The 25,132-nt window shown below is 48.1% G+C and overlaps 2 protein-coding genes across 3 annotated transcripts; both read right to left on the reverse strand.

The window, feature by feature from the left end:
• Nucleotides 1-2,021: 2,021 nt before the first annotated feature.
• On the reverse strand, nucleotides 2,022-4,714 carry LOC119365707 (tRNA (guanine-N(7)-)-methyltransferase-like). The gene is made up of 8 exons (XM_037631353.1): nucleotides 4,488-4,714; nucleotides 4,329-4,385; nucleotides 4,161-4,236; nucleotides 3,990-4,069; nucleotides 3,850-3,899; nucleotides 3,668-3,752; nucleotides 3,434-3,532; nucleotides 2,022-2,893 (listed from the first exon to the last, which is right to left on the reverse strand). The coding sequence occupies exons 1-8, from the start codon at nucleotides 4,644-4,646 to the stop codon at nucleotides 2,642-2,644; spliced, it is 858 nt and encodes a 285-aa protein (XP_037487250.1). The 5' UTR covers nucleotides 4,647-4,714; the 3' UTR covers nucleotides 2,022-2,641.
• A 16,991-nt stretch (nucleotides 4,715-21,705) lies between these two features.
• On the reverse strand, nucleotides 21,706-24,826 carry LOC119368375. Of its 2 annotated transcripts, XM_037633658.1 has the most exons (5): nucleotides 23,883-24,826; nucleotides 23,454-23,768; nucleotides 23,160-23,357; nucleotides 22,733-23,016; nucleotides 21,706-22,107 (listed from the first exon to the last, which is right to left on the reverse strand). In XM_037633658.1, exons 1-5 carry the CDS (start codon nucleotides 24,075-24,077, stop codon nucleotides 22,089-22,091), a joined length of 1,011 nt encoding a protein of 336 aa, XP_037489555.1. In that variant the 5' UTR covers nucleotides 24,078-24,826; the 3' UTR covers nucleotides 21,706-22,088. The 2 variants fall into 2 exon arrangements, with proteins under 2 accessions (XP_037489555.1, XP_037489554.1); XM_037633657.1 differs by having other exon boundaries at nucleotides 23,454-24,826.
• Nucleotides 24,827-25,132: the final 306 nt, after the last annotated feature.

Consider the following 25,132-nt stretch of genomic DNA (forward strand, 5'->3'; position numbering starts at 1 on the left):
CCGTAGCCTCCACCGCCTTCCCCACCGTGGCCAGGGTAGCCGCCACCGCCGCCGTAGCTTCCACCGCCTTCCCCACCGTGGCCAGGGTAGCCGCCACCGCCACCGTAGCCTCCTCCGCCTTCCCCACCGTGGCCTGGGTAGCCGCCACTGCCACCGTAGCCTCCTCCGCCGCCGGGGTAGCCGCCGCCGCCGTAACCTCCACCGCCTCCTCCGTAGCCTCCGCCGCCGCCGTAACCTCCTCCGCCTCCGCCATAGCCTCCCCCGCCGCCTCCGTGCCCGTGGTGGCCTCCGCCAAAGTGGAAGAAGTTCTCTACGCCGACTTCATTCTCTTCCTTCTTGGCCTCTACATGAAGAGAAACAAAAGGGTGATGGAAATTAGTAGCTAACGCAGCAAAGCAAGTTTCTTAGCCTAATGACGAGAGCAATTAATTTAACTCCTGCCAGTTCAAAACTACTCCGAGGAGGTAGTGCATTAGCTCACCAGGGTGCTCATCAGTCGAGGCTACGAGGATAGGAGCAGCGGCAAGCAGGAGAGCGAACACAAGAAGACCCTTGCTGGACGCCATGCTTGGCATCCGTGATCCGTGCCTCTTCTTCAGTGGTCGTAGTGGCTACTGGCTGGCCAGTGTGATGGATGAGATACAGACTAGCATGCTGAGCAGGCGAATTTATAGGCGGGGGAAGGCCGAAGGAGGGCTTGGATACGATAGATAGCTCGGGATCACGAGGAGCTGTGAGCCTGTGACTGTGAGCGAGCTGAAGTTGGGTCCCATGGCCATGGCGGCGGCGTCGGCCGTGGAGCGGTGGTGGGTGGGAGAAGGACGGCACGCATTAATGATCGATACCAGCAATGTAGCATGGAAGTGGCTAAGCTCCGCATCGTCCGCAGGAGCACCAATGGCGCCAGCTTCTTCCCTCTCACGCCGAGCATATTCTGGATCGATGTCTTCTTCTGCATGTGTAGTGCGCGCTGCGCATGCAGGGTGGGTGCTGCTCGCGCGACGCCAAGATAAAGTTTGCATGCGCGCATCAATCTCATTAATCACTGCTGAACGTTCGCACGTAAGTTACCCACGGGCGCATGTGTATCCAAATCGGCCGAGCGGATTCTGGATCGGATATATTCTTCTTCATCTGGTAACCGAGACGTGGAGCACTGCTGAACGTTCCCACGTAAGTTATCTTCGATTCGGTTAGAGCGTCTCCAACAGAACTCCCAGTAAATTAAAATGGTTTTACGAGATGCCCATATAACTTAGGGGAATGAGGTGATTTCTCAATACATCTTCCCCCCTAAGTTAAAGTGATATTTTTGCGACAGTGGCGCCGGACAACGGGCGCCGGTGGTCGGCGGCAGCGGCGGCTCAATGGGTATGGGGATGACGCGCTGACATGACACTTTTACGGGAAGGGCCTCTTCCCCTAAAAGTGGGTTTTGGCTCCGGCGGCGGTCAGCAGGGCGACACGGCGTCGATGACCGGCAGCGGCAGCGCGGAGGTCATCAGCGGCGATGCAGTGGGTATGGCGACGACGCGTTGACGTGGTACAGGATGGGTCATCTTCCCCTAAATATACAAGAGAAGTTGGACAGATTATACGAGATCCCGTAAAAAATCGTGTTTACAGAATCTGTTGGAGCATTTTTTTGCGGGAGATACTTTTGATCTATTCATAATCAATCATGGCAGCAGAGAGAACACCCGAGGTAATAAAAGTAATACAAACATGCTCATGTACCACCTAGCAATGACTACAAGAGTGAGCTGAAGGCCGAAACTGAAGCAACGCCCAAAATGGCCCAATTTGACAGAAAAATGAGCCCAGTTCGGAATGAAGGCCTCAGCAGGCCCGGAAACTGTTATTAAAAAAAAAAGCAGGCACGGAAACAGGACAGGAAGTACTACTAGAGTAACAGTCCACACACATGTTTAGTTCAGCAAAGATTTCAGTAGAAAAGACAGCAGGTGAAGTCAGTGAGGTGTCTCCAGATACTACACCACAGGCGGGAGAGGAGGCTGTGGTGCAATATCAACCAAATCAATATCACTAGATCAATCATGGAGTATATTTTCATATTAGATTGATGCGAATTTGCAGACGTAAACATTTTTCGCACGCAGAAAAGTAACAATCTCTTACAAGAACCAGTGTGAAATGAAATTGCCCATCCATCGTTTTTGACCACTGACAGCAAAGTTTCTTACATTCGGCCATAGATCAAACAGCAATGCTCTTTCTCTTTTCTTTTCTTTTTTTGAAAAGGGCAAAAGACAATGTTCTTGATTGCCAGCGACATAACTTGCTTGCCTTCCATCATAACTAAGATGGCCAATGCAGCCCTGGATACAAATTGCAGATGTCAAACATCCTCGTCTGTGGTTAACACTGAAATTCACTGCACTGTGATCTTTCTAATTCTTCCTCAACCAGAACGATGATTCAGATTGAAAAATATATCAACCAATGGAGAGATGCCAAGCCTTGACCAGTTTAACCCCTCACAAGCACAAGGCCCAACTCATACATTAAGAATTTGCTTTGGGACATGCGAGGGAATGTGCAAGTTGGTGCTCAAGGTTAGCGAATCAGCAGAGAGAAACCAGCCATTATCCCAGCACTACCTGGCCACGCAGGCATCCACTTAACTGATGGAGTAATCTGGTGAGAAACATCTTGTCTTTTGGTACATCCTCCTGTATATGGTCGCTCCTTCGAGCTCAGCATGGATTTCCCTCTCCGTCCGTATTCCCATAGGGTTGTCCAGAAGCCAACCTTCTTTGTCACACTGAAGATCTTTATCAATACGATCAGCATGCTCAAACACATCCGAGTATCCATCAAACCTTTCTCTCATGTCTGTAGCTACATCAAGCACATCTGATTGTACAAACACCTATGAACGAAATAAAGTGAGATGTCAACTTGCAAAAGAGTACTTGACCTGCCTTTGAAAGTTAAACTCCCTACATAATCAACACAAGCCTTCATCGAAGATACAGAAAAGAGATTGTCTGTAACGCTCTTATATTTCTTTACGGAGGGAGTATCACTCTATGACACATATAATGCATAGAGGCTGTGCAATTACTGTCATTGAACCAATAATAACTAAGAATATAGTCCAACTGACAACATGAAGGCAAGACTAAGCTTGAAACATACAAATGAGCTCATAGAGATGTTGAAATTAAGCTAGATGTTCATGGTTAATATATCCTCAATCTGATGTACTTTAGGATCCCTCAAGAACATTGTTCTGTTTAAGACTATTTTTAAATGATGCCTTCATACAGATAGAACTAACAAAATAGTGATTGACCTAAGTTAAACAGTCATTGGACAAAGCTGAAGCATACAGGAGGACCCTGACCGCATGCAGATTGTTAGTTTAATAGATAATACTTTGCATGAAAATCGTAGACAACTGTCATACCCGCCCACCCAGACAAAGGTTCTTTGTGATTGAATCCACCAATGGTGTCTGTAAAACTCTTCTCTTGTGATGCCTTTTCTTAAAGTGAGGATCAGGACACTGCAGAAAAGATGATTGCGCCTCAGCTGTCAATTCCATAACATCGACTAAAACGAAAAACTAAGCCAGCATAAGCACAAGGACATATCGTATACAACTTAGAACACTTGTGGAACGGTGCTCAGCTACACTCACCAGTATTGAAACAAGTGATAGGGGACCAGGGTATGATGACACAATTTGCTCGAAAGACACCGTTGCATTTGCAAACATAAAGTAACTGTGCCAAGGGAGCAATTTCAAGTACTGTTAAATTTCTCTGATAGCATGAAGTCCTCAAATGTTCACATGTGAGAAAGATCCAATGTATATCTTACACATTTCTAAGCCCCAATTCTGTCACCCAGAACTGTGTCCGCTCGACCAGCTAGACAAACAAAACAAGCAGAGCATTATGACCACACCAAAAATCACACATTGAGAACCATGATTAAACAAACCATAGAAGCACAAGAACCTTCTGCCGGATTTCCATTCCGAGGTAATTCCGCCTTTCACCGGAGTTCTTCGCTAACCAAACCAAGAATCTCCCACTCCCTGCACATGAAAAAAAAAATCCCCTAATAACTGAGGCTAAAGGAAATCTATCAGCACAATGGGGATGCAATGGAAGGAGACATGTGCCCACCGCAGCCGATGTCGACCATGAGGGGCAGCCGGGGATCCTCGAACACCTCCGTCCATTCAGGCGGCTCCGTGGGCTCCTGCAGGCAGAGCAGAGTAAGAATCGACGGAAGGGGACGAGACCGCGTCGGTGTTCGCCGTCGGGATCTTGAAGATTGTGGTACAGGCTTACGACGAACAAGGCGCTGAGCGGATTCACGTGCTGCCGGATGCGAAGGTGATGGCCCCGCTGCATACACCAAAACAGATTTGTGGGTGGTCAGGCTCGTGCGCTATTTGGAAAAAGAGACGGAGGTTGAAGACGGGGAGGATAGGTGGGGTTGGGGCGGACATTGGGGTAGAGGGGGCGGAGATTGAGGTCCGCGTACTCCCTGTCCACCGCGTCGGTGCTCCGCGCGGCGGAGCACAAGGTCCGGCGCCGAGCGCGGCGACGGACGGGGGGCGCGCGGACGAGGCGGCAGCACAGGGAGACCGCCGGCGTCCAAGCCATTCTGGCGTCGGCTCCAGCTGGTGCTTCAGCGGCGGCGCTGCCTGTTCGACACAGCCGAAGGGGTTATCTTTTTTTCTTTTTTAGTTGGCGAAGGGTTATCAAGAAAAAAAAAAGGCGTGGAAATGTTCGAGGAAATTATTTTTAGGGAAAGCAGAGAGCTTTTTTTATTGCGTATAAAAGCTATGGTTACTACTCACAGTAGAAGGACAATTTTTGTCAAATACCACCTCCGAACCAAAATATTTAAGTCTAGCAAAACGTCTTATATTTCGATACGAATGGTGTACATGAAAAATACTAGTCGGCGCACTTGCCAAAAGGAAAGAATCTTCAAATTTTCTGGCGTGAGCTCCCAAAGCGTGTGCCCTCCATTGCTCTTTTTTTCAAACAAATACACTTAGTTTAGCCTTTATTTCCTCCATGCTGCATCTTGTTTAAAGATTCATCCAATGGAATCCCAACTCCCTTTCTTTTGGATATACTTTTCTAAACTATACTATGAATCTAATCTTTTAAAGAAAAAAAAATCTCTTCACAAGAATTTTAGAACTTAGAATTTATTACCCTAGAAAAAAAACCCTAATCCTTTGAATCTTTGGTATCCTTCAAATCTTCACTAACAATCTTCCTCAAAACGCAACTCTCGAAGCTGCTAAGAACAATTCTACTATTCCAGTTTCCCCTCTCGCTAGGATCCATATCCTCTCGGCGCCCATCGTCGATGGCGCATTGAGTCTCCCTCCTCCAATCCCACGGTTGTCCCGTCACTCGGGGTGAACAAGGGGCACTCTTGTAGTGTCGCTAGCCTTGGTTTAGCGCTCGTGTTGGTTAGGGTTTCCCCATGTTTTGTTCTCGGGATAGGGATCATGGCGACAGAACCATTGAACTCGGTTCGAAAGTTCAGGACGATTTGTAAGCGATGATGCAGGTGCTTGGCTTGGCTGATGAGGACCTTGATGATGTCGTTTTTGAGTCGGAAGAACCATCACCGATAGAAGCAACTCGTTGGCTAGCTATTGCACGAGTAAACACAGATGAAGAGTGTAGTAAATTATGATTATATAAAAACATGAGATTGGCATGGGACCTCACTCCAACTCAGGTCATTGAATGAAAATCTATACAAAATGCAATAGTCTTGCCTAGGGAAATGAGAGAAAGTCATGGAAAAAAGGACTTTGGACCAATAGGGGATTTGATGTCATTCTTGTGCTATACCAAAAAGGCTTTCGCCCCGCTTTATAGATAAAGCAAACCACCACAAGCACAGAGTTCAACACAAGTTCACACGCACAAAGGGTAGCACCACACGAATTACGAAAGGGTGTCTGCTGAGGGCACAACTCAACAAGCCCTGAAAATAAAACAAAGGTGGTAGCACCGCAAGAGGATAAGCTAATCCGGCTCAGGTGGTGGAGGAGGGAGCGGCGGCTGTTGAGGAATATAGTAATTTCAAAAAAAATTCCTACGCACACGCAAGATCATGGTGATGCATAGCAACGAGAGGGAAGAGACCGAAAGCGGAAGCGTTAGCACAACGCGGTTGATGTAGTCGTACGTCTTCACGATCCGACCGATCCAAGTACCGAACGTACGGCACCTCCGAGTTCAGCACACGTTCAGCTCGATGACGTCCCACGAACTCCGATCCAGCAAAGCTTTGCGGGAGAGTTTCGTCAGCACGACGGCGTGATGACGGTGTCGATGATGCTACCGATGCAGGGCTTTGCCTAAGCACCGCTACGATATTACCGAGGTGGAATATGGTGGAGGGGGCACCGTACACGGCTGGGAGAGATCAACAGATCAACTTGTGTGTCTAGAGGTGCCCCCTTGCCCCCGTATATAAAGGAGCAAGGGGGGAGGCGAACGGCCAGGAGGAGGGCGCGCCCAGGGGGGAGTCCTACTCCCACTGGGAGTAGGACTCCTCCTTTCCTTGTAGGAGTAGGAGAAGAGAAGGAAGGGAGAGAGGAGAGGAAGGAAAGGGGGGGGGCGTCCCCTCCTTGTCCAATTCAGACTAGAGCGGGAGGGGGCGCGGGCCTGCCCTGGCCGCCCCTCCTCTTCTCCACTAGGGCCCATGAGGCCGAATAAACCCCCAGGGGGGTTCCAGTAACCCCCCGGTACTCCGATAAATGTCCAAAACCTCCCGAAACACTTCCGGTGTCCGAACATAGTCATCCACTATATCAATCTTTACGTCTCGACCATTTCGAGACTCCATGTCATGTCCGTGATCATATCCGGGACTCTGAACTACCTTCGGTACATCAAAACACAAAAACTCATAATACCGAACTTTAAGCGTGCGGACCATACGGGTTCGAGAACTATGTAGACATGACCGAGACACGTCTCAGGTCAATAACCAATAGCGGAACCTGGATGCTCATATTGGTTCCCACATATTCTACGAAGATCTTTATCGGTCAAACCGCATAACTACATACGTTGTTCCCTTTGTCATCGGTATGTTACTTGCCCGAGATTCGATCGTCGGTATCTCAATACCTAGTTCAATCTCGTTACCGGCAAGTCTCTTTACTCGTTATGTAATGCATCATTCCGCAACTAACTCATTAGTCACATTGCTTGCAAGGCTTATAGTGATGTGCATTACCGAGAGGGCCCAGAGATACCTCTCCGACAATCGGAGTGACAAATCCTAATCTCAAAATACGCCAACTCAACAAGTACCTTCGGAGACACCTGTAGAGCTCCTTTATAATCACCCAGTTACGTTGTGACGTTTGGTAGCACACAAAGTGTTCCTCCGGTAAACGGGAGTTGCATAATCTCATAGTCATAGGACATGTATAAGTCATGAAGAAAGCAATAGCAACATACTAAACGATCAAGTGCTAAGCTAACGGAATGGGTCAAGTCAATCACATCATTCTCCTAATGATGTGATCCCGTTAATCAAATGACAACTCATGTCTATGGCTAGGAAACTCAACCATCTTTGATCAACGAGCTAGTTAAGTAGAGGCATACTGGTGACACTATGTTTGTCTATGTATTCACACATGTATTATGTTTCCGGTTAATACAATTCTAGCATGAATAATAAACATTTATCATGATATGAGGAAATAAATAATAACTTTATTATTGCCTCTAGGGCATATTTCCTTCCGCGGCGCCAAGCGAAGAGCCATCGCGCGAAGTGTTGGGGACGTAGTAATTTCAAAAAAATTCCTACGCACACGCAAGATCATGGTGATGGCATAGCAACGAGAGGGGAGAGTGTTGTCCACGTACCCTCGTAGACCGTAAGCGGAAGCGTTATGACAATGTGGTTGATGTAGTCGTACGTCTTCACGATCCGACCGATCCAAGTACCGAACATACGGCACCTCCGAGTTCAGCACACGTTCAGCTCGATAACGATCCCCGGGCTCCGATCCAGCAAAGCTTTGGGGATGAGTTCCTTCAGCACGATGGCGTGGTGACGATGATGATGCTCTACCGGCGCAGGGCTTCGCCTAAACTCCGCGACGATATGACCGAGGTGGAATATGGTGGAGGGGGGCACCGCACACGGCTAAGGAATGATCCGTAGATCAACTTGTGTGTTCTAGGGTGCCCCCCCGCCCCCGTATATAAAGGAGCCAGGGGGGAGGAGGCGGCCGGCCAAGGAGGGCGCGCCAAGGGGGAGTCCTACTCCCACTGGGAGTAGGACCCCTTCTTTCCTAGTTGGAGTAGGAGAAGGGGGAAGGAGGAGGAAGAGAGGAAGGAAGGGGGGGGGCGCCGCCCCCCTCTTCTAGTCCTATTCGGACTAGGGAGGGGAGGGGGCGCGGCCCACCTCTTGCATCCTCTCCTCTTCTCCCTTATGGCCCATGAAGGCCCAATAACCCCCGGGAGGGTTCCGGTAACCCCCCGGTACTCCGGTAAAATGCCGATTTCACCCGGAACACTTCCGATGTCCAAACATAGGCTTCCAATATATCAATCTTTATGTCTCGACCATTTCGAGACTCCCCGTCATGTCCGTGATCACATCCGGGACTCCGAAAAAACTTCGGTACATCAAAACTTATAAACTCATAATAAAACTGTCATCGTAACGTTAAGCGTGCGGACCCTACGGGTTCGAGAACTATGTAGACATGACCTAGAACCATTCTCGGTCAATAACCAATAGCGGAACCTAGATTCCCATATTGGTTCCTACATATTCTACGAAGATCTTTATCGGTCAAACCGCATAACAACATACGTTGTTCCCTTTGTCATCGGTATGTTACTTGCCCGAGATCCGATCGTCGGTATCCAATACCTAGTTCAATCTCGTTACCGGCAACTCTCTTTACTCGTTACGTAATGCATCATTCCGTAACTAACTCATTAGCTACATTGCTTGCAAGGCTTATATTGATGTGCATTACCGAGAGGGCCCAGAGATACCTCTCCGACAATCGGAGTGACAAAACCTAATCTCGAAATACGCCAACCCAACATCTACCTTCGGAGACACCTGTAGTACTCCTTTATAATCACCCAGTTACGTTGTGACGTTTGGTAGTACCCAAAGTGTTCCTCCGGTAAATGGGAGTTGCATAATCTCATAGTTACAGGAACATGTATAAGTCATGAAGAAAGCAATAGCAATATACTAAACGATCAAGTGCTAGGCTAACGGAATGGGTCATGTCAATCACATCATTCTCCTAATGATGTGATCCCATTAATCAAATGACAACACATGTCTATGGTTAGGAAACTTAACCATCTTTGATTAATGAGCTAGTCAAGTAGAGGCATACTAGTGACTATATGTTTGTCTATGTATTCACACATGTATCATGTTTCCGGTTAATACAATTCTAGCATGAATAATAAACATTTATCATGATATGAGGAAATAAATAATAACTTTATTATTGCCTCTAGGGCATATTTCCTTCAGTCTACCACTTGCACTAGAGTCAATAATCTAGATTACATAATAATGATTCCAACACCCATGGAGTCTTGGTGCTGATCATGTTTTGCTCGTGAGAGAGGCTTAGTCAATGGGTCTGCAACATTCAGATCCGTATGTATCTTGCAAATCTCTATGTCTCCCACTTGGACTTGGTCCCGGATGGAATTGAAGCGTCTCTTGATGTGCTTGGTCCTCTTGTGAAATCTGGATTCCTTTGCCAAGGCAATTGCACCAGTATTGTCACAGAAGATCTTCATTGGTCCCGATGCACTAGATATGACACCTAGATCGGAAATGAACTCCTTCATCCAGACTCCTTCATTTGCTGCTTCCGAAGCAGCTATGTACTCCGCTTCACATGTAGATCCCGCCACGACGCTTTGTTTAGAACTGCACCAACTTAGAGCTCCACCGTTTAATAAAAACACGTATCCGGTTTGCGATTTAGAATCGTCCGGATCTGTGTCAAAGCTTGCATCGACGTAACCATTTACGACTAGCTCTTTGTCACCTCCATATACGAGAAACATATCCTTAGTCCTTTTCAGGTATTTTAGGATGTTCTTGACCGCTGTCCAGTGATCCACTCCTGGATTACTTTAGTACCTTCCTGCCAAGCTTATTGCTAAGCATAAGTCAGGTCTGGTACACAGCATTGCATACGTGATAGAGCCTATGGCTGAAGCATAGGGAACATCTTTCATTTCTCTCTATCTTCTGCTGTGGTCGGGCATTGAGTCTGACTCAACTTCACACCTTGTAGCACGGGCAAGAACCCTTTCTTTGCCTGATCCATTTTGAACTTTTTCAAAATTTTATCAAGGTATGTGCTTTGTGAAAGTCCTATTAAGCGTCTTGATCTATCTCTATAAATCTTGATGCCCAATATGTAAGCAGCTTCACCGAGGTCTTTCATGGAAAAACTTTTATTCAAGCATCCCTTTATGCTATCCAGAAATTCTATATCATTTCCAATTAATAATATGTCATCTACATATAATATCAGAAATGCTACAGAGCTCCCAGTCACTTTCTTGTAAATACAGGCTTCTCCAAAAGTCTGTATAAAACCATATGCTTTGATCACACTATCAAAGCGTTTATTCCAACTCCGAGATGCTTGCACCAGTCCATAAATGGATCGCTGGAGCTTGCACACTTTGTTAGCACCTTTTGGATCAACAAAACCTTCTGGCTGCATCATATACAACTCTTCTTCCAGAAATCCATTCAAGAATGCAGTTTTGACATCCATTTGCCAAATTTCATAATCATGAAATGCAGCAATAGCTAACATGATTCGGACAGACTTAAGCATCGCTACGGGTGAGAAAGTCTCATCGTAGTCAACCCCTTGAACTTGTCGAAAACCTTTCGCAACAAGTCGAGCTTTATAGACAGTTACATTACCATCAGCGTCAGTCTTCTTTTTAAAGATCCATTTATTCTCAATGGCTTGCCGATCATTGGGCAAGTCAACCAAAGTCCATACTTTGTTCTCATACATGGATCACATCTCAGATTTCATGGCCTCTAGCAATTTTGCGAAATCTGGGCTCATCATCGCTTCCTCATAGTTCGTAGGTTCATCATGGTCAAGCAACATGACTTCCAGAATAGGATTACCGTACCACTCTGGTGCGGATCTTACTCTGGTAGACCTACGAGGTTCAGTAGAAACTTGATCTGAAGTTTCATGATCAATGTCATTAGCTTCCTCACTAATTGGTGTAGTTGTCACAGGAACCGATTCTTGTGATGAACTACTTTCCAATAAGGGAGCAGGTACAATTACCTCATCAAGTTCTACTTTCCTCCCACTCACTTCTTTCGAGAGAAACTCCTTCTCTAGAAAGGATCCGATTTTAGCAACAAAAATCTTGCCCTCAGATCTGTGATAGAAGGTGTACCCAATAGTCTCTTTTGGGTATCCTATGAAGACACATTTCTCCGATTTACGTTCGAGCTTATCTGGTTGAAGTTTCTTCACATAAGCATCACAGCCCCAAACTTTAAGAAACGACAACTTTGGTTTCTTGCTAAACCACAGTTCATAAGGCGTCGTCTCAACGGATTTTGATGGTGCCCTATTTAACGTGAATGCGGCCGTCTCTAAAGCATAACCCCAAAATGATAGCGGTAAATCAGTAAGAGACATCATAGATCGCACCATATCTAGTAAAGTACGATTACCACGTTCGGACACACCATTTTGTTGTGGTGTTCCGAGTGGCGTGAGTTGCGAAACTATTCCGCATTGTTTCAAGTGTAGACCAAACTCGTAACTCACATATTCTCCTCCACGATCAGATCGTAGAAATTTAATTTTCTTGTTACGATGATTTTCCACTTCACTCTGAAATTCTTTGAACTTTTCAAATGTTTTAGACTTGTGTTTCATTAAGTAGATATACCCATATCTGCTCAAATCATCTGTGAAGGTGAGAAAATAACGATACCCGCCGCGAGCCTCAACATTCATTGGACCACAAACATCAGTATGTATGATTTCCAACAAATCAGTTGCTCGCTCCATGGTTCCGGAGAATGGCGTTTTAGTCATCTTGCCCATGAGGCACGGTTCGCAAGTACCAAGTGATTCATAATCAAGTGATTCCAAAAGCCCATCAGTATGGAGTTTCTTCATGCGCTTTACACCGATATGACCTAAATGGCAGTGCCACAAATAAGTTGCACTATCATTATCAACTCTGCATCTTTTGGTTTCAACACTATGAATATGTGTATCACTACTATCGAGATTCAATAAAAATAGACCACTCTTCAAGGGTGCATGACCATAAAAGATATTACTCATATAAATAGAACAACCATTATTCTTTGATTTAAATGAATAACCGTCTCGCATCAAACAAGATCCAGATATAATGTTCATGCTCAACGCTGACACCAAATAACAATTATTTAGGTCTAAAACTAATCCCGATGGTAGATGTAGAGGTAGCGTGCCGACCGCGATCACATCGACTTTGGAACCATTTCCCACGCGCATCGTCACCTCGTCCTTAGCCAATCTTCGCTTAATCCGTAGTCCCTGTTTCGAGTTGCAAATATTAGCAACAGAACCAGTATCAAATACCCAGGTACTACTGCGAGCATTAGTAAGGTACACATCAATAACATGTATATCACATATACCTTTGTTCACTTTGCCATCCTTCTTATCCGCCAAATACTTGGGGCAGTTCCGCTTCCAGTGTCCAGTCTGCTTGCAGTAGAAGCACTCAGTTTCAGGCTTAGGTCCAGACTTGGGTTTCTTCTCTTGAGCAGCAACTTGTTTGCTGTTCTTCTTGAAGTTCCCCTTCTTCTTCCCTTTGCCCTTTTTCTTGAAACTAGTGGTCTTGTTAACCATCAACACTTGATGCTCCTTCTTGATTTCTACCTCCGCGGCTTTTAGCATTGCGAAGAGCTCGGGAATAGTCTTGTCCATCCCTTGCATATTATAGTTCATCACGAAGCTCTTATAGCTTGGTGGCAGTGATTGAAGAATTCTGTCAATGACACTATCATCAGGAAGATTAACTCCCAGTTGAATCAAGTGATTATTATACCCAGACATTTTGAGTATGTGTTCACTGACAGAACTATTCTCCTCCATCTTGCAGCTATAGAACTTATTGGAGACTTCATATCTCTCAATCCGGGCATTTGCTTGAAATATTAACTTCAACTCCTGGAACATCTCATATGCTCCATGACGTTCAAAATGTCGTTGAAGACCCGGTTCTAAGTCGTAAAGCATGGCACACTGAACTATCAAGTAGTCATCAGCTTTGCTCTGCCAGACATTCTTAACATCGTCAGTTGCATCAGCAGCAGGCCTGGCACCTAGCGGTGCTTCCAGGACGTAATTCTTCTGTGCAGCAATGAGGATAATCCTCAGGTTACGGACCCAGTCCGTGTAATTGCTACCATCATCTTTCAACTTTGCTTTCTCAAGGAACGCATTAAAATTCAACGGAACAACAGCACGAGCCATCTATCTACAACAAACATAGACAAGCAAAATACTATCAGGTACTAAGTTCATGATAAATTTAAGTTCAATTAATCATATTACTTAAGAACTCCCACTTAGACAGACATCTCTCTAGTCATCTAAGTGACCACGTGATCCAAATCAACTAAACCATGTCCGATCATCACGTGAGATGGAGTAGTTTCAATGGTGAACATCACTATGTTGATCATATCTACTATATGATTCACGTTCGACCTTTCGGTCTCCGTGTTCCGAGGCCATATCTGTATATGCTAGGCTCGTCAAGTTTAACCCGAGTATTCCGCGTGTGCAACTGTTTTGCACCCGTTGTATTTGAACGTAGAGCCTATCACACCCGATCATCACGTGGTGTCTTAGCACGAAGAACTTTCGCAACGGTGCATACTCAGGGAGAACACTTCTTGATAATTAGTGACAGATCATCTTAAAATGCTACCATCAATCAAAGCAAGATAAGATGCATAAAGGATAAACATCACATGCAATCAATATAAGTGATATGATATGGCCATCATCATCTTGTGCTTGTGATCTCCATCTTCGAAGCACCATCGTGATCACCATCGTCACGGGCGCGACACCTTGATCTCCATCGTAGCATCGTTGTCGTTTACGCCATCTATTGCTTCTATGACTATCGCTATCGCTATCGCTACCGTTTGCATTTCATACAATAAAGCGACAACCATATGGCTCCTGCCAGTTGCCGATAACTTCGGTTACAAAACATGATCATCTCATACAATAAAATATAGCATCACGTCTTGACCATATCACATCACAACATGCCCTGCAAAAACAAGTTAGACGTCCTCTACTTTGTTGTTGCAAATTTTACGTGGCTGCTACGGGCTTAGCAAGAACCTTTCTTACCTACGCATCAAAACCACAACGATAGTTCGTCAAGTTAGTGCTGTTTTAACCTTCGCAAGGATCGGGCGTAGCCACACTCGATTCAGCTAAAGTGAGAGAGACAGACACCCGCCAGCCACCTTTAAGCACGAGTGCTCGTAATGGTAAAACCAGTCTCGCGTAAGCGTACGCGTAATGTCGGTCCGGGCCGCTTCATCTCACAATACCGCCGAACCAAAGTATGACATGCTGGTAAGCAGTATGACTTGTATCGCCCACAACTCACTTGTGTTCTACTCGTGCATATAACATCAACGCATAAAACCTAGGCTCTGATGCCACTATTGGGGAACGTAGTAATTTCAAAAAAAATTCCTACGCACACGCAAGATCATGGTGATGGCATAGCAACGAGAGGGGAGAGTGTTGTCCACGTACCCTCGTAGACCGTAAGAGGAAGCGTTATGACAACACGGTTGATGTAGTCGTACATCTTCACGATCCGACCAATCTAAGTATCGAACGTACGGCACCTCCGAGTTCAGCACACGTTCTGCTCGATGACGATCCCCGGGCTCCGATCCAGCAAAGCTTCGGGGATGAGTTCCTTCAGCACGACGGCGTGGTGACGATGATGATGCTCTACCGGCGCAGGGCTTCGCCTAAACTCTGCGACGATATGACCGAGGTGGAATATGGTGGAGGGGGCACCGCACACGGCTAAGGAATGATCCGTAGATCAACTTGTGTGTTCTAGGGTGCCCCCCCAGCCCCCGTATATAAAGGAGCCAGGGGGAGGAGGCGGCCGGCCAAGGAGGGCGCGCCAAGGGGGAGTCCTACTCCCACCGGGAGTAGGACTCCCTTCTTTCCTAGTTGGAGTAGGAGAAGGGGGAAGGAGGAGGAAGAGAGGAAGGAAGGGGGGGGGGCGCCGCCCCCCTCTCCTTGTCCTATTCGGACTAGGGAGGGGAGGGGGCGTGGCCCACCTCTTGCCTCCTCTCCTCTTCTCCCTTATGGCCCATGAAGGCCCAATAACCCCCGGGAGGGTTCCTGTAACCCCCCGGTACTCCGGTAAAATGCCGATTTCACCCGGAACACTTCCGATGTCCAAACATAGGCTTCCAATATATCAATCTTTATGTCTCTACCATTTCGAGACTCCTCGTCATGTCCGTGATCACATCCGGGACTCCGAACAAACTTCGGTACATCAAAACTTATAAACTCATAATAAAACTGTCATCGTAACATTAAGCATGCGGACCCTACGGGTTCGAGAACTATGTAGACATGACCTAGAACCATTCTCGGTCAATAACCAATAGCGGAACCTAGATGCCCATATTGGTTCCTACATATTCTACGAAGATCTTTATCGGTCAAACCGCATAACAACATACGTTGTTCCCTTTGTCATCGGTATGTTACTTGCCCGAGATTCGATCGTCGGTATCCAATACCTAGTTCAATCTCGTTACTGGCAAGTCTCTTTACTCGTTACGTAATGCATCATTTCGTAACTAACTCATTAGCTACATTGCTTGCAAGGCTTATATTGATGTGCATTACCGAGAGGGCCCAGAGATACCTCTCCGACAATCGGAGTGACAAAACCTAATCTCGAAATACACCAACCCAACATCTACCTTCGGAGACACCTGTAGTACTCCTTCATAATCATGCAGTTATGTTGTGACGTTTGGTAGTACCCAAAGTGTTCCTCCGGTAAATGGGAGTTGCATAATCTCATAGTTACAGGAACATGTATAAGTCATGAAGAAAGCAATAGCAATATACTAAACGATCAAGTGCTAGGCTAACGGAATGGGTCATGTCAATCACATCATTCTCCTAATGATGTGATCCCATTAATCAAATGACAACACATGTCTATGGTTAGGAAACTTAACCATCTTTGATTAATGAGCTAGTCAAGTAGAGGCATACTAGTGACTATATGTTTGTCTATGTATTCACACATGTATCATGTTTCCGGTTAATACAATTCTAGCATGAATAATAAACATTTATCATGATATGAGGAAATAAATAATAACTTTATTATTGCCTCTAGGGCATATTTCCTTCACGAAGGTCAGCAATGATGATGTTGATGGCATCCTAGTCTTGGTGGCGGCTAAGCGGCCACCAAAGCTACAAATAGCCACACATTTTGAACACCGCATCAATAGCACGTCGAAGAGGCACACGCTGGATCACAAGCTTATTTTGAACCATCCAAAGCGTCCACGCTAGGACCCCAATAGCCAGCCACCAACCACCTTTACCCCAACGATCTGGGAATTTGGTGTTACCTCAACGACCACCAACCACCTTTACAAAATCCACCACAATTGCTTCGAACCATATAAATGTTTGGGTGCAGATACATGATCTACCAGATGGGTTTGCACCAATGCTGAAGTCCCTGAATAGTAAAGTGGAGAGGTTCTCTATGCGGAACCATGACCTTACGACTTCTGAGTGGAGCCAATAATATTTTTTTCGAGGGTACGCAAATTGTGTACCTTAGCTTTATAGAAGGAGAGAAATAAGACATACAACAACGTCCACCACTCGCTGCAAACAACGAAGGCGACCAACTCCACACCCGGTTCGTACAAGGGCAACCAAACACAACAACACGACTACGACACAAAATGCGTACCCAACACCGAGCCCCTCGCCGCATCTCAGCCGACACTGAAGACCTCCGAAGAACAGCAACTCCAGCTTCCTTGGATTAGCCAGTGACGACCGTACATGGCGCCAGAGGAGAAAGATCCGGGCAGCAGTGAACACCGGAGGAGCGCATCATGGGACCTCGAGTCTCCCAGCACAATGCTCCCAACGGACTCACAACCTCAAAGATGTTGTCATCATGCTGATCCTATGAATCAAGGCTTTTGCCCCGGAGACAGCTGCCGAGACGAGGTCACGAGGAAGATAGCGTTGCACTCGGCCAAGCCTCCAGGAAGGTGAATGACACCCGTAGGTGCCATCAGCACCGGTCCGGACACAACCGAATAGGATTTTCATCCATAGCGTTGCACATCTCCACGTCTTCAAGATCCCGGCCAGTCCCGATCAGATGCCTCGCACCGCCGCCACCGCAACAACTTGCCATCGAAGCCCCCCTCACTTCCGAGGGAGCACGCCTAAAGCCATCATCTTTAACATCGACTAGGAGCCGCAGCGACCACCAAGCGGTGCAAAACCAGATCCACCACGGTGGCCTTCACCCGCGCCAGGGGACTGCCACCAGAATGGATCTGACCCGCACCTCCGACCACACTCTGGCACCCACACCACCGAGGCATCGCCGCCCGCCTCACACGACAGCCACTAAACGCCCGCTGCCCGCCAAGACCCTTCCTGGCAAGGCCTCGCAGCACCGTCGCCGCCATGGCTGCGCTCGCACCGCCGCCACCGCCAGTGTCGGTGCACCACCTACACCCTCCATCCTGCTACGCTCCACGTAAGGATCCGGAGACAACCGCCACACCCCCTGCCGTGAGCACCCCAAGGACGCCGGCCAACGCCGAAGATGCACCAGATTCGGGCTAAGATCCCCGGATCTGCGCTCCGGGCACCGCCAGCCAGCACCACCGACACGCCGCTAGCCAGCCACCGGCCCCAGCTCCGCCAGCTCCCGGAGGGTAGCGCCTCGCCGTCGTCCAACCTGGAGAGCACCGCCCCGAGCCGCCCACCGACCAGCGAGAGCCACCAGCCGTGGGGCGCCAGATTCGCAGCCCGCTGGCCCGCGCCAGGCCACGCAACCCCCAAGCAGCACTAGCACCTCCGAGCGCCGCCGGCCGTGTGCACCAGGACCGGCCGGACCATGCCTGGCCGCGCCCTATGAAGCAGCACAAAGGTTGTGGAGGAGCAACTCCACCTTGCTGCTACAATGTGTACAACACAAGTGTTGAAGGAACAGCTTCAACGTACTGTGCTAGATATCGCTCTAGAGGCGAATGTAGGCTGATAGGGCAGCAAGAGTTCAATCCAAAACTCCTAGGGCACAAGATCTACTCCAAGATCTTAGATAAGAACAACAAGTTCTATTATAGGTAGGGGTATATAGTCTGGGTACAAAGTAGAGGTGAGGACCTCTATTTATAGGGCTTTGGAAAGCCTTCACATACTTCTACTTATAGCTGGAATACTCTAGAAACATTATTTAAGGTTCACCATTCTACTCATAGCTACTCACAACTAGAAGACTCTAGAAAACAGTAGGTAGGATAAAGAAAAGAAAAGAAATACTAGACCACAACAGAAGTATCTAGAAGTAGTCAAACAGATTTGACATATGATTATATTTCCATGTTCCTCATCTACTGTTTCTCATCACCCTACACAGGCCAGACGCGCACCGCCGCCAAAACACCTGACACCAAGAGGCAGGGCGTCCCCGCGCCGCCTGCGCGCCTCGAGGGAGGGAGGGACCCCCGCCGCCGCCGACGCGTGCACGGGCTTTGCCAGGCGGCGTCCGCTGGCGGCGACGAGGGAGGGGAGGGGGTGGGGGTGGCGGTGGCGGGGATTAGGTTTCCGCCCGGGCCGCTTGCGGGAGCGGCACCGGGGGTATAAAGTCGAGAGGGCACGAGAGTGGAGCCAATAATGGAATCTTGTTTCTAAGCTTATACTCTTGTTACGCGTCTTTTTTTGGATACATATGTATGCCAAGTAGGGGCAAGGAGCGACCCAAATCGCCACTTGGAGCGAGCCAAGTGCGACATCGCAGAAGGTGAAATCGATGAGGTGTCTCCATATGTGGCACCACAAGCAGAAGAGGTGGCTGTGGTGCAAGGACATCCAGTCGAGAGAGGACATGGAAAAGCTAGCAGTTCCTCGAGAACACGTAGAATCTCATCTTGAACCCCGCTCTTTTGTATACTTTGACGACTTGTTGTCTTCTTCGTTGATCGATTATATGCTTGGGTAAATACTACTCTCTTTGAACTAAAATCACGGCACTTATTTTGGATCACATGAAGTAATAACTGTCTAAACCATTTGCTACTCATCGTGCATGGACTGACTGTTAATACCAGCAGCTTACAAATTTTACACCAGCAGCTTACAAAAAATTAATGGACGAGGGACGACCCCCAGCCGCTCCCGCGAGTGTCCTTGGGGAAACCCTAGCGTGCCGCCCCTCGTCCTCCCTTGTCGATCTCTCCCCCCGCCGCCACCGCACAGCGCCGCCGGGAAAAGTCCGGCCGGCGTTGGTGGCGGCGGGGATCTTGCCCCTCTCCTCACGGTTGGCGTCTGGCGCGGCGCGAGGCGGTGCTAGGCTGGGCGGGGCCCAGCGGCGCAGCGGAGGGCGTGCTGGGTGGCGGCGCCCCTGCCTGGCGGCGGCGCAGCTGCGGCTTGGGGCCCCTTCGACGCGCGGCGGCTGCGGCTTCTCTGGCGGCGGCGCGAGTTATCCCGGCGGCGGCTTGGCGGCGTGGCGCGGCGGAGCTCCGACGAAGACTCGATCCTACGGCGGGGTGGAGGGCTAGGCACAGTCCAGTGGTGCTGCCTCCGCGGCGGCTGCGGCTTGGGGCCCTTGACCCCGATCCGATCTGGATCTGGTGGTGCTTGGGTCTAGGCCATGGCGGCTGGCGAGGCGTGGTGTTCGTCGGGGCTTGTCGGCCTCTAGGCACCATGGGGTTGCCGGGGCGACGCGTGCCTGGCGTGGTGAAGCTGGTGGACGTGGTGGTCATCTTCTTCCAGAGATGGCCGGCCAGAGGCTTGGTGATCGGATCTTGAGATCCATCATCTTGTCCCGGCTGCGAGTAGGGGAGACATGGTTGCCGGTGAAAACCGAGCCGACGGTAGGCGATGGCGGCACCGTTACCTTGATGGAGGCATCATCGTGTAACTACTGTCGACCCACTCGTGCTGCTCCGGGGGAAACCCTAGGATCGGGTATTCCAAATCGGATGATGGCGGCACTGCGGTGTCGTTTCTCTCTTGAGAGCATCGTTTGCGGAGCAGCGATGGAAGTCAGAGGCAGGAGGTGGAGCGGCTTCGTCTTGCACGGAGCTTCCGTGATGTCAAGTCATGCCTGACCGACAGGTGCTACGCTTTGTTATGCCTGGTCGGCAGGTGCTACGCATGATAGATCTTTCAAGGACTTCAAGCTGTGTCGGCTGGTGATACCTGGCAGCATGGCGCTGAGGTGTATTAGTGGCGACCGCGACGTGCTCAGCTGTTTGCGCGCAGGGAGGAGGTGCCGTTGGGCGCCGTGGTGGCGTCGACTATAGCTAGACCGAGCAAGGTTGATGCATCAGTACAGTTCTGAAGATGGAGCGGTGGCAGTTGGCGGCGGCGGCCTCTGAGAGCACGCCGGACCAGTGTGTGCCCCAGACCCGGCAAGAGGCTAGGTTGGGGTCTCAGGTCTTAGATGTTAGGCTTGGCTGTGATGTCTGTTTGGTATTAGGCCCAGGCTATCTTCGCCCCTTCATCAACTGGATAGGTGTAGCGACAGTTTGTTGCTTAGATGGCGGCTTTAGTCTTACTATTGTATAACTTTGTAAGGTCTTGTGGGAATAATTAATAAAGTGACCGTATGCATCGCCTAGATGCAGAGGCCGGGGGTCATCCTCCTTTTCTAAAAAAATAATAATTAATGGATCTTTTTGCCATTGCAATAAAAAAGCTGGAAAATGTAATAGCATGTGCAACTATTGCAATATCATGTGAAACTGCAAAATTTCATTGCTCTTTTGCTATATGTGCAAAAACAACCAATTCAGATCAGTGTAGACTGGAGTGTCCTATATCAACCCTTTCCTTTCTTTTTCAGCAAAGGCTTGAAAAAAAACCATTTCTCTTCTAAACAAACTTGAACAGTACAATAGTTATTACCCCTATCAGTTGCAAACATTTTAGAAATTTATTGAGAGCTCAATAAATTTTTTTATTATGTTTTGTTCAACATAGGGCGCATAAAGAAAAAGAATCCTCCTACAAAGGGTTATTCGAATACTGCCTGATCCCAGGAGCCGTAAAAATAACTCTTGCTCTACGAATACTAGGAGAGGCAAATGTAATACTCCCTTTGCCCGAAATTACTTTTCGCAAAAATGGATAGAAATACATCTAGATACATCCATTTTCGTGACAAGTAATTTCGGACGGAGGAAGTATTTGAAAAGGGTGCACGTTGAACATATACGTGGCTTAACATAAATATTGCAGAAGCTCCATCGAGGCATGCAATCGCTGGCACTAGATAATGCTATCCTGGAGAAAAGAAGAAGCACAAACATTATTAGGTCCATCTTAGTTTTGACCGGCAAGAGAAGCCTCGTGCCACTGCTCTTCAATGTAAGCCATTGGCGTAAGTATTTAACATGGCATCACTTGGACAACATTGGTTGAGAACTTGAGATACTTAAAAATCTAATATTCAGACCAGCCGACCAAAAGGAGTCAGTACTCAGTACCACATTTGAAGGCAATAGAAACCATGCTAGGAATTACATCAGAGACTGCACCACACTTCGAGCCTGTAGCTCCACTACAGTGGCAAAACAACTGGAGGTAGCATAGATTGAAGCCATTAAGCAAGATCCTGAAAGCAGATAGTAGTTGGTCGGCGTGGGAGAGGACGATCTTGTTAATGAGCACCCTTAATCCGCAGATAATCATGTCAACACACAGCTTTGGCCCTGCAGGCAGAGGAGAGGAGGTAAAACAAGACCAGTTTCAGTCACATACAGATATGAAGTCTGTACTTGTAAGTACAGAGAAAAATGCACAAAGCAACAGGGTGACAACGTTAAGGAAGATGGGATAGACTAAAAGGTTCACGAAGAAAATCTGAGCATATTCAGCCAACTATTGGAGTAGTGCAGGCACAACCAGACTTCAGTAGACTAGAAAAACAGTATAGCATCTGATAAGAAAAATTATATAGCATCTGGTAAGAAAAACAGTTTTGCTTCTGAGATGTATATCGTGTAGACCTAAGTTGATGGTATGGATGACTTGTATATAAAATAAAGGGGTTTTAGTGCCCTTGGCCTGCGTTTAAGGGAAACTGAACCTAGCATAAAAAACAAAGAACATTGCTGAACCATGCGGACCATCACAGTGTCGATTTTTCAGCAGAGGGCAGACCCAGGCTAAAACTAAGTCAGACTTGAACAGATGTTACCATGTCATTGACACATTTCTGCTTGACTTTAAGATCAAAATAAAGGTACAGGGCTAAATGGTGAGTTTAGACTGATAAACAGTACGACCATAAAACAACTTTTTGCAACTATTGAGTATGCTAACCATGCATCATACCTGCTTACTAGATCAGCATTGCATTCGACGGAAGGATATGCCATGAAGATGTTGTTTACTTTTGTGCACCAATCGACACTTGGAGTGACACCATCTGACAACCTTACAGTCACTGTTTTAAGCATTGGAGCACATCTAAATATCACTTCCAAGAAGTCAAACTCGTGATCTTCCCCGCCGAGGCCTTCAATTTCCATGTTTTCAAGATCAGCCAAGGTGATAGTTTCTGTTCTCCAGTTCTTTGGCTCATCACAGAAACAATTTACTGGGCATGCATCTTTCACCTAAACGAATGTGAATTACAGAAAGAAATTATGGACGTTCCACTGTTGGGACATTAGTTCAAGAATGTACCTCGAACCTATTGGCTGAACATGTACTGCATATATACATTCCAAATGCATAAGCACAACGTACGATAAATTACCTCTGATCTTAGCAGGACAATCTTAAGGTTCCGTAAAGCTGTACGAATACGATGCATCCCAAGGAGATGAAGCACAAAAGCTCCAAACACATGGCCCTTGGTGCTGAGATGCAGGTCCAGACCAGAGAAGTTGGTAACCATATGTTTATCGATCTCTGCCCCGAAGCTGAGCTCTGCATTTGGAAAGATAACTGAATCCTGCAACAACAAACAGTTCGGCAAGACATCCTGGATAAGTTCAGTTTCACCGAAAATTGTGTTTAATTGAACAAGCAGGATATGGGACATATATACCTGGACAGGAGATAGGTGTAGGGACAGGACATGCACGCTAGGGAGCTGCACCTCTGAGAGGCCCCAAAGACCAAGGCCGCAAATCGGCTTGGCATACGAGCACCGCCAACAGACCTTGTCCACCATTGGTGCCAAGATGGACACCCCGATGTTGCCGCAGGCATGGAAGGACGCTGTCAATTGCTTAAGCACAGGGGAGTCGACGCTGACATGGGTACGGCGGGTCCATCGGTTGCCGTGCTCCACGACGAGCTCCTCCAGCGACGCGGAGTGGACCGTAATGTTGCTCATGTCTATCAGACCGGTGGTGTTCACCTGGAGCACGCGCAGGCGAGGGCAGTACGGGATGAAGGTGGCCAGATCGATGTGGCATCCCGAGAGGGAGAGCCTCTCCAGCGAGCGGAAGGGGACATAGCAGCTATTGCTCACCGCATGTGGCTTTGCGAAGACGGTCAAGTGGAGGTCCCGCGCGCGCAGATCCATGGAGGTGGCGCGGTGGAAGCTGGGCAGTGTCACGTCCATGCAGGAGACTTGCAGGTTCCGCGGGAGAGCGAGGCGCAGCTCCACCGGCGAGAGACTTGCAGCATTCAGGAGCAGCGAGGAGAAGCTCCCGGAGCCGATCATGCCGGCCTGGCCGGCGACGCGGATGTTGAGGTGGTAGATGTCCACGCCGGGACGAGCGGCGCGGTGGAGCGCGGCCTGGATCGAGCCGAACGGGAGGTCGTGGAGGCTGAGGGTGAGGTTGGGGAGCCGGGTCCAGAGGCCGCGCCACCGGCGGGAGAGGAGGCTGGTGCCCGCGGCGGCGCGGGCGGAGAAGACGAGGAAGCGCAAGCGACTGAGCCGACGCGCAGTGGAGAAATAATAAAAAAAAGAAATTAAGAAAAGATGAAAAAGTCTCTTAGGCAGAGAATAAGTTGCTCGCCTGCTCCTAGCCAAGATTTTGGATTTTTTTTACCGGACCTTAGTGAAATGGGCTAAATTCGTCATCTCGGGAATTTTTAGGAGAATTCCGGACGAAAAGAGTAAACCAAAATTTGAAATTTGGTACGAAAAATGGCCGAAATTTGTCAATCCTATTGAAAATAGGTAGAACAAGACTATATCATAGAAATTGTGGCCACGCTCGATGTTGTTGGCGCCGCCGCCGGCTCAGTCGACGCCCCAGTGCAGCCTTGACCTCATGTGGCCTCGATCCACGGCCGTCGCCGACAGGGTCGCCTCATGCACGAGCGCTGTCACGGCCGCGCTCTACAACCTCCATGGGAAGGAGAAGGAGTGCTTGACCCTTGAGCAGGTGGGTTGTTACTGTGTTGGAGGAGGACGAGGCTGGGCGAAGGTGGAGGTTGTGTTGACTACAGCCGCCGCAGAAGGGAACGAAGAAAGGAAACATGAAACTAGGGTTGGGGCTTGTTCAGCTTGTGATTTTATACCAAAAAGAGGTGCGTGGGCTACTTTGGGCCGGGCTCGAAGTTCTACAAAGGCTGAAATATTTGATTGGGCTATACTCGTACCGGGCTGTGGTGAAAAGGGCGAATTTCGGACGAAATTCGAAGATTTCGGACGAAATCGAAAACCATGCTCCTGACCCGTTTTGAAGGAAGATATTAACAAAGTTATTTTTGAATCTGTTGATAGAGTCCTGATGGGATCCCTTTCTTTTTCTACCAACATTTTCTAGG

This window comes from Triticum dicoccoides, chromosome 2B, assembly GCF_002162155.2.
Source record: "Triticum dicoccoides isolate Atlit2015 ecotype Zavitan chromosome 2B, WEW_v2.0, whole genome shotgun sequence".
Taxonomy (NCBI): Eukaryota; Viridiplantae; Streptophyta; class Magnoliopsida; order Poales; family Poaceae; genus Triticum; species Triticum dicoccoides.